General features: G+C 36.9%; 1 protein-coding gene across 1 annotated transcript in view; it reads right to left on the bottom strand.

Moving 5' to 3' along the window:
* Positions 1-201: 201 nt before the first annotated feature.
* INPP5F (inositol polyphosphate-5-phosphatase F) overlaps positions 202-10,363 on the bottom strand; it is a 29,636-nt gene continuing 19,474 nt past the window's right edge. Inside the window, exons 13-20 of the mRNA XM_026851548.1 lie at positions 8,798-8,926; positions 7,166-7,283; positions 6,457-6,655; positions 5,376-5,447; positions 5,212-5,285; positions 3,837-3,965; positions 3,001-3,088; positions 202-1,742 (exon numbers count right to left, since the gene is read on the bottom strand). Coding sequence (XP_026707349.1) covers positions 611-1,742; positions 3,001-3,088; positions 3,837-3,965; positions 5,212-5,285; positions 5,376-5,447; positions 6,457-6,655; positions 7,166-7,283; positions 8,798-8,926 — 1,941 coding nt within the window. The 3' untranslated portion in view covers positions 202-610. The remainder of the gene's footprint in view (positions 1,743-3,000; positions 3,089-3,836; positions 3,966-5,211; positions 5,286-5,375; positions 5,448-6,456; positions 6,656-7,165; positions 7,284-8,797; positions 8,927-10,363) is intronic.

Below are 10,363 nucleotides of genomic sequence, written 5' to 3'. Positions count from 1 at the left end.
TTCAGATTGGATCGATATGCTTTATTTTTACTAAAAGTATTCCAAGATGTGTGGAAAGAAAAAGAAATATTAATTTTTGATTAACATAATTAAATTCAACTGAAACGCATCGATTCCCATTGTAGAGGCACAATTCATAGAAAGCTGCATCTAAAATGTCAATGGAAACAAGTAAAAATACTAGTCCAAAAATAAATAAAGTGTAATATACTGTAAGTTATTTTTGCTGGTACAGTGCAAGGTAAGTAAGGTCACAGAAGTGCAGTATCACCTTTTTAGTATAAATATTTTCTACATAAGTCAAAAGAGCTACAAAATTAGTCTCCAAAAATAACTGTGCAACACATTTAAGACAGACAGCATGCTTATTAAATCCCAGTGTCTAAGCTACCTGTTTAAATATGGATTACTGTTCTTTTGTCTCAGCTGCCTGAAGGAATTCTGAAGCTTGGTCAGAACCGAATTCACTTGCATCTCTCACTTCCTGTAAACAAGTTTTATCTGTATTATTGATCCCAGTATTCAGTAGCAGTTCATGCCACAGTGAGACCTAATTTTTTTAGTATTGTATTAAAAGCCACAACTAGAAGAACACTTCCTAGATGAACAACTAGATTTGAATTATTCTTGTCTGGCATTGCGTAAACATTTCTTTCAGTTCTTTTTGTTTCATTTCATTTATAGCTTCTGGTTCTGCAGGGCTCTTCTGGACCTTTGCCACAGCAAAATTAATCCCTTGAGTCAATCCTGCTTGCGTGATGTTAGCGACCTGGACCATGGAACTGCGAATTTTAGCAAAAGGAGATACAGCTCTGCTGCTGCTACTGTCAGCTGGAGAAGGAGTCATGTGGAGTCCCGTCTCAAGGTTACCAGAGACAGATCCTGGGCTTTTATGAGATTTAAAGTCAGTCCCACCAACAGCTAAGAGCTGAGGACTTGGCTCAGAAGACTGTACATCCAGCTTAGATGGCCTGGAAGGAATGTCTCTGATAGCTTCAGCCTTGGTTTCTGCCTTCTTACATGTATTATTGCTGGATGGATTTCTTACATGATGGGGCTCTTGAGAACCAGCCTCAGCCTCCAAAACATCTGACATCTTATTTTGAGCATCATGCACAAACCTCTGGCAGTACACATCAATCGGTTTAGCAAATTCCATCCCTGCATCGTCAGCAGAAGCCATGGGTGTGTCCTCACAGTCAGACTGGCTGGCCTGAGACACGTGGATCTCGGACGGAACGTGAATGCTGATGTTCATGTCAGTGCTGCTTATAGACTGGGACCGACTGCCCAGCCGTGGAGCCGAGGCAATGATACCACAGCTGGGCAGCACATAGTCTGCCTGCCCTATGTTCTCCAGAGAGTCAGTTAGCTGGTTGTCCTCATCGGATTTAGAATTACTCAGGAAGTCATCGGAGTGGAATGAATCATTATCTGATACTTCTGTATCAGATTCAGTATGGACTTTAGCATCTACCACTGGATTCTCTAAAGTTTCAAGGCTACTATCTGATTTCCAAAGATTCACTTTCAAATTTGGTTTCAAAAAATTTACTTTCACTTCAGGTTTGGTAAAGCTGCCTAACTTCCGAAGATTGCTAATATTTACGTTGGACTTGGTTTGTTTTACTTTTTGATTGAGAGATGAGAACTTGCTCAGTAAATAATTCTTGCCTTGAGCCAGGGACCCTCTGTTCTGAGACCGAATGCCAATGATGTCTTCGTGAGGTTTACTGCTCTTCCTGGAAGGAAAAAAATCTCTAATGTACAATCAAGGCATCTCATTTATAAACACCAAGTATTTACCATCTTAAAGAGTTTCCATAATGGAGATGGACATTTTTGTTACTAAATTATTCTTTCCTTACATAACTGTACCTATATAAACTAATCAAATTTGAAACAACATAAAGGAAGGTGGATACAGAATGGTAGGCAAGCAAGGGAAAAAAATTAAAAAGCTTCAAGCTTCTGCAGGCATTTTTAGTTGTAGATGAAACTGGATTTGAATTCTCTGTATTTGTAACCCTGACTTTATGTATGTTCTACTCAGTAGCCAGATTTAGCAAACATCTAGTCTCTAGTACCCGTTAAAATGAACAACATTTTCTTGCTCCACTTTCTACTCAGCTGGGAAAAGAAGTTGAAATAGTAGCCCAATAATCAAATAAATCAAGTTATTTGAATGTGCCCTAGTAGTTTGCAACTGACAATTTACAATTGTGCTACATAACATTTTGTAGTAGTCATACAGCCTGATTTGGAAGAGCTCAGAATAATGCAACAGATCACACTGAAACTGGTAAAGCATGCTAAACTTCAGCTAGTCATCTTCTCCTATTTCTACTCCATTGTCCTTTGTAAATTATTTTCTCACCATTAACACCTCAACAATATTAGATTATTTGTTTGATTACAGACAATTGACTTAAAAATACTTACTAGAGCTTTTTTAGGTAGTTTTCTCTATCAACTATACCTTCGTGTGCCCTCTTCTCTTAATCGGCTTGCAAACCAAAAACTTCTGTATCATGCTGACTAACACTTAAAGAGTTCAGAAGTTTAACTTCAGCCATTTCTTCACACAAGACCTGTAATGTTATCTGGATTTGTTAAACACTCAACTGCAGTGGAATCCAAACTAGACTTACACTTCACAGGTTGCCTGACTACAGAAGCAGACATTAAGTTCAGATAGGAAAAATTAAAATTGTCAAACTAACCATGAACCATCTGATTTGCAATCTGTTGTTTACATTTGGTAGCATATATTGTCTATAAGCCCACAGGTACAAAATAGTGTTCTTGCTTATACTTTTTAGATAAGCACCTGCAGACAGTTGTTATTGGAAGCAGCACACAGAGGAATTAACTGCTAGCACAGTACAGCTAGGGGCATTTCTTTGAGGCATCACATATGGCTGTTACCACATACTGTTACAACCACTGAGAAGAAAGCAGGAGTGCGACACAGAAGGTTCACGTCATTTAAGGACTCACCTCTCCAGCTTCTTCTCAATAATAGGAACATCTAATCCCATTGCTTGCTTTGTGATTCTCAACATTTCTGCAATGCACTGAAGAGTGTCTGAAATCCAAGTAGCAGCCTGTCAGACCCTTAAAAAACCCTTAAAATCCCATATTCCAAAATCTACAAAGAAATCAGTCTAATTTTAACATAATTAAGTTAGTTTGGTTTTGCTGGCTGTTTTTCCTCTTTCACCCCACAGAATAGTTGCACCTTACAAGCTGCAATTCTGATTCAAATTTTACAAAATAATCCTAAAGAACAGACTCTCTTTAAGCCCTAAATACTGGGTGTAAGTGAATCACTGCCACAATTCATCATTTGTGGAAGGAAGAGAAGCAATTCTCTTTATTCTAATCCTTGTTGACAACACTCAGTGCTCCAGGTAAGAAGTTATTTTTCCCTTATTAGTGTTCATTTCAGTTAAACAAGCAAGAACATTTGTAGACACTGATTTCACTAAATAAATTTCTTCTGCTCTTTAGGAGCTAATTTTAAATTCATTTTATCAGGTTTTGGAGCAGTGAAGATCCATACATGGAAATGTCTCAATTCTAGAGACATGTTGCTTTAAAGCCACATCTGAAACTTATTTTTCTTTATATTAAACCAGTAACATTCTAGTGCTCACACAGGTAGCCACATACAGAGGGGTTTTTTGCTGATTCCCTACCCCACACAACTGGATTATATTAAATCTATCCTTCTTCAGAAGTCATTCTAAGAGCAATGGAAAAAGTGTTCCCTAGAGAAACACTGATACACTGAATACACTTTGACGTATAAAACTTTTACATATGAAACAAACCTTTTCCATCTTCTTCTGGGTTGCGAACCACAGCTCTAAGAGTGTGGAAATATCCGCTCGTTTCTTTGTATTTGTAATGCAGCCTCATGCAAGAAAACTTGGGTTTGCCAAAGAGAGTAGGCTCAGGCCCTGAGAAATAAACCAGGAGATTAGAAATTTTCTTTAACCAAACACTGAAAGAAATATTTCAAAGACTACTTAAGCATATGTAAGCATTGACAGTCTCTCAGCTTGAAAAGCTTCATGTTTTCTTCAAAGTAAGAGACGTTTTAAATGAAGTATTTTCACAAAAAAATAAATCAATTACAAAAAGCAATTAGACTTTGTGTATATCTATTATAATCCAGCCTGATTGCTTATTACAGAGCACTCTTTCAAATAGAAAAATAAAGCTACACCTATTGCATCCTGTGTTTTAGGGTATGCTCCTGCAAGGATTAAAGAGAAAGCTAATATATTTTTACCAAGGGAAGAAATGTGAGTCAAGATTTAGACCAAGCATTTCAACTTTCCAATGCACTGCATCACATCTATATCATTAAATGGGAAGAGGGGTTGTTTTTATAAAGTATTTAGTCCAGATGTTTCAACTATATTCTGTCCGTCAGGATGCATTACAGATCTCCACAGTACACAAGTGAGAGACTTTTCCACTGAATTCTTAGTAATTCACTTAGAACAGTGAAAGTTACAGCAAGGAGCTGATGAAATCACTATGTATTGTGTAATGGGGTTAAACTCTAGCAAGGGGGTGGGGCCACAAAAATTCCCCTCCCTTCTCTTCAACTGAAACACTGTAAAGTTAAGAGATAGCACATCTTTAATACTTTTAGCACAAAATGCTGGATTTAGCCTGCAAATGTTACATTCTTTAGTCAATAAATAAGTTTAATCAGCATAAGAAGGTGATTTCATAATAGCGTGTTTCTTAACAGACCTTGAGAAAGAAAAGTTTTAGCCATAAAACAGATCTAAAGTACAATTCGGAACCAGCTGCTGTATTTGGATCAAAAAGAGTGCACTGAATGCACAAACCTGTGATTTATTACAGAAGTTGATCAAATTGTTACTGCCATTTGATAAATAATGACATTTGTTTGGAGGAATCCATGGGGGTTTTTAAGAGTTTGAAAGAGGAAAGATTTTAGAAGCCTGCCAGTGATCAAAGTTCCCATTTCAAGCAGCAGCAAGAGACAGTAACTGGCATCCATTATTGGCAACAGAGCACATTTCTAGCTACAGTGGACTACACAGGGTACATGCAGTACACTGAGGCTTGCTGTTTGAATATGTTTGTAGGATGCTTTGATAAGTGCTCAAGCTATTGTTAGAAGCATACAAAAAAAAAAAAAATAGATGGTGACTAGATTCTTACCTATTTCTATTTTTTCCAGAGCCTCAAGACTTAACCTTTGGTATTGATTCACCTTATCGATTTCATCATCATAACTAGAAGAAAAGAATCAGAATTTAATGCTTTCTCCTAATCTAAACCAAAGGTACTAAAAATACACATAGTAAGAGAAAGTGGTAACTTACTAGGCCACATAGTAAGCAGAATTAGAAAGTAACAGCAGAACATCCACGTCCTTATGAGTGGCATCAATGAGACTAAGGGAGGGAAGAAGAAAAAATGAATACAAGAAGGTTTTACTTGTACAGCTGCAACACATCCCCAGGGTATTTTAGGGACACTCTTACAGCTGAAGGCACATTACAACAAGAGGTTTCAATTACGGTACGCTATCTTGTGTGATGCTGCTACCTCTTCACAGCCACTGAAAAACCAAGTTAGGCGAGACACCTCACAAGCCAAGATGTGATGTGTCATTAGACTTACCAAACCATAAGTGGATCCATGTAACCAACACTCTCTTAAACCTGGAGTTACCCAAGAGCTCAAACAGGTCAGCAGCAGGTCCAAAAATAAAAAGAAAACCCACAAGCTATTGAAAATGCTAACAAAGAAATGGAAAAATACCTCAAAGCTCAGTTAAGGTGATGAGTCTGTGCTTTGAATAGCTATCGTAACATCCTGCTTTGCTGTTTTTAGATGCTGAAGTTTAACCTGCATAAGATCTAATCTCTGTTTTTCAAGTTAGTGAACTCTGAACTTGATAAGGAGACTTATCAGTGAAGTTAGTTTGTGCTCACTACTTTTCATGAAGAGAAAGCTAGGCTTTCCTACTACTGACTCATTACACAAGAATTTAATCTGATTGGATATGGCTTTGAAGTCACATTACACTTTCCCTATCAAGCAATAAGGAACAACAGATCCTCAAACAGCTGCTTCTGGACCTAAGGGTGGTTAAAAGTTCTCTTCATGGTGCTGACCACATTTTGGCAGTATTAACTGAATGCATGCATTTCCAGGTGATGTCTCAAAGGTAACACCAGCATGCACCATTTTTATGGCACTTTGGGAAAAAACACTTGTTTAGAGGAGCTTTTCTTTTACAATTACAAGTGTTCATTCCCTTCAAGGACTCTTGTCATTTTATAAAACTGTCTACTTGTACTCTGTTAACACATCAGCTATCAAAATCATTTAACATCAGTAGTAATTAACAGAGGTGTCATAGTACCAGCTGATCAATTATGACGTTATTCAACAAACCTTGGATCACAGTCAATAAGTGCCCATCCTCCATGGAATTTTTCATCATCTGGTAAGAGCAGTTTCATGTAGCTCTGCAACAGCTGGCTGATCAATTCCTGATGGCTCCTCAGGTTCTCCTTGTGCAGGGCTTCGTGTTCTTTCTCTTTTGTAAATATGGAGTAAAGATCCTCTGTTACAGGGATACCCTGCATCAAATCTAAATAAAACCCACAAAACAGCAAACAAGAAGCCAACAGTTAAGAGTGATATACAACTACAGTCTGTTGATTACTTTGTAAATATTTCCTATTTGAAGTCAGTCTTAGGAAATGGTTATTCTTTCTGAATAGAATGTTGCATGAAACTTAAAACCTAGTAGGTATAACACTATCTTCTCTAAGAGAAAAGCAAGAATTAACTCACCATTTTAAGAAACACTTGCTACACAGATTTAACTTTGTCTAAAAGAGAGATGTTATTAAAAAGTTAATGCTAAAATGACATTAGGAGCAAATTCTACAATGAGCTACACTGCGTGTAATGCCTCTGAGTGTTGTTTAATCTCCAAATGGAGAGTGACTGTTCCATACAGTGTCTACTACAGACATGAGTATTAATATATACACTTTTAAGCTTCAGAAAAAAAAAAGTCAGAAAGATAAAGCCAAAATGATTTAAATACTTTTCTAAATACCACAGCTCAGCTTAGTTGAAGTTGTGTTCTTACCTATGACTGCTTGCCTATAAGCATCCCTGAAACGATTCAAGTAGTATCTGTTTGCAGAATTAACTCCATCCTTCATGACCCCTGCCAGCTTTCTTTCACCAGTCCTTGTGAAGTCACCCTGTTACAGAGAACATGCAATTCATGAACGTATGCAACTCTGTATCACTCTCAGCTCAAAAGCTTTGGCGTTCTGAAATTCAGAACTGAATAGATGACAACTCAGAAATTAACTTCGAGTAACTATTTAATATACAGGTTGAAAATATTGATTTTCAAAGAGCATCTACTTCTCATGACATTGTTTGAATCTGCAGAGAATCTTACGCTTTTGACAGACTTACAATTCTACATGAAGAATTTCCTGTAGAAATTTCCATTTCCTAATGGAAAACAGTAATCTGGACATATATGCCAGCTAATATTAAAGCAGAACTTTTAAGACATCAGTCACGGGGTTGCTTGAACACATCAAAAAAAAACCCCTTATTTTGCCTTTATGTAAAAGGCACACTACTGGAACAATGGAGAAGACTGGAGCTTACTGAAAAATGGTTTTCATCTTCTCTGCTTCTGCTGCCAAAACAAGACAAGCATAACATACTGAAGGAAAATAGTACATATCCTCACAAGCTCAGAAACAAAAAGTTTCTAGGCCGTGGAAGGCTTAGAATTTGAAAAAAAAGTAGTTTTGGTAGTTACATTTCACAAAATGATTCTATTTTCAGAGACACTCTAACATTGGCACAGAGCAGTTCTAAAAGCCATGCCAACTGCTATGAAAAACATTTCAAGTGAGGTTCACTTTCAAATTAAAGGAAACATCACAATTAAACTCAAAATAAATTTAATCCACGAACCTCAAGAGTGAGAAGAGAAAGCTTCAAGCAGAATGGCTGAAAATATAGATCTATAAATTGAGCTCTGTGCTTCAGATTTAAAGTTAAATATTCACAAGGTAAGTGTGTCAGGCTGGTTTTTACTTTTTTTTAAAAAAAAGGATTCATGTAATACATTAGTTCAATACAGATATTTTAAAAGAGATTTAAGAGTTAAGCATTTCCACTGTAAGGGTTTTTCCAGTGCCAAATACCAGGAATACTAAAAACTGTTCTATCAGCGACTATACACACAGAAAATAGCTCAAATTCTATGACTTTTCAAAGCATCAGGAGTGAACAGTAAGGAGTTTCATGACTGATTTCTTATCTTGACAGACTGCTTTACAACTAAATTCAGAAAAGTCTTTAGAAAAAGTACCTATATACCCTGATCTTCAGTCCTGCAGAGTGGTTTTTTTAATGTATTGTAACTGCTTAAAATTTAAGCATGTTATAGCACTTTAAGTAGAAGTAATGCTTAATGTAGATCTTAAACTCTTAGCTCAGCTATGCTTTGTATCTAGACATGAAACTAAAAACACAGCCAGCACTGCCACAGGATACCTGGACATTCACCTCTTCTCAATTCACTCAGTGTGATACAAATTATGCTTCTACTGAAAGGCCTTGCGTCTCTTCAAGACAAAACCATGGGGAATATTTGGCTGTTACATGGACAAGAGCTCTCCAGTGCACTAAAACCTGTAACATATCATACTAATAATCGGAACAGGTAACACTCTTCATGCTTTACCTTTAAGGCTGCTGTGCCAGCATACTGTCGGCTTATGGCATCTCCATTGTTTGCCCATATTATCTGGTAGATTCTATTGCATTTTACTGGCAAAGGCTGTTCCGGTGGCATCACACCCAGTTTTTTCAGCTGGAATTTGACATACACATTAACATAAGGTTCGAGATAACAGTTCTTGATATCAGATCTTGATAAAGAAAATGGGAACCACTTGCCAAGCGTTTAATTAAGTTTTGTATGATCTGAAAAAGGAACCCATTCTAATTTGTCAGATTAAATTAATTGTTAGCAATGAATCACTAATTCATTGTTAAGCATCATATCACCGGACACAGCAGTAATATATTAATTATGGATGTTGGAGTCAATGTTCAAAAAAAATAAGCTGAAGGAAAACAAGTTCCTCTAAATTACTCAAGATATACAAAATGTTTCTATTTTCTATAGAGATCAAAAGAACAAACATCACAGATCTCTAGCACACATAAACAACTTAATGTCTTCTATTGCAAAGGCATTCATAACCTCAAAGGTCTGAAAAAGAAATGGAATCTCCTTCCAGTTACAAGACTAAGCACACCAGATTCTTAATCAAAGCAAATTTAACAGCTCCATCTTCAAACTTACACCTCCCTCAAAATAAAACCTTAGAACAACTGCATAGGTTGTGTTTATTACTAATGCTTGGGCATTTTGGACAGTTACTGTTTAACACTGATACTGAAAGTAAGATATCTTACTCTCCTGAATAACCAGTACTTAAGTTTTCCCAAAATAAATCTTGGGAATACAAACGTCAGTCTTTTTTTTTTTTTTTTATACACACACTAAATTGGTAACGCAGCATATATATAACCACAGTGTAGTCAGTAAATGTAAGGGCAACTGGAGGGATAACTTGGAATAAATCATAGGCAAACCTCAATTTATAACCAATAAAAAAATGCTCAAGCACTCTTTACAAGTTTGATGAAAACTAACACAAGTCTGCTCATTGACTTTGACAGCCCTACCAAGTTTCCAGCTGAGAGAAAACAGGCCCTATGATTCCAGGGAAGTGCAAAGGTAAAGTACATGTAACTTTCAATCTTTTACCTCATGTCAGTCCCCTTCCAATGCTTGGGGCACTTCTCAGTTATTGATTCCAAAAGTACCTCAGCTATAACACAGGAATGCTGTAGCACATCACAAGCTACCACTACAGCAATAATTACTGAAGTTCTCTTCACAACAATCTATATAACTAGATTTTGAAAGATGGCCTTTGAAGTCTTGAGTTAAAATATACAGAAATTCTGTTCTGAAACAGTGACTGTGGGATTGCTGGTCCCACCCCTTGTCCCCAATACTCCTCCTGTGTCAGGAGTTCGTAAAAGCTGATGATGAACAGGAACTGCCAGGTACAACAGTTAGAGCCACTCATTCTTCTGGATAGAAGACCCACTTCCCTGACTGTCCTTCACTCTAAGCATAGTCAGGTTGGTTCATTTAGAGCCAGGCTGTAACTGAGGCTTCAAAGGTTCAGTTACAGTACCATTAAGCCTTCAAGAGGTAAGACAATTGTCA

The sequence above is a fragment of the Athene cunicularia genome (assembly GCF_003259725.1).
Source record: "Athene cunicularia isolate RWA chromosome 6 unlocalized genomic scaffold, athCun1 chr6_part1, whole genome shotgun sequence".
In the NCBI taxonomy this organism is placed as follows: Eukaryota; Metazoa; Chordata; class Aves; order Strigiformes; family Strigidae; genus Athene; species Athene cunicularia.
Note: the sequence above shows the minus strand (reverse complement) of the source record. Positions and strands in the feature narration are given on the sequence as shown.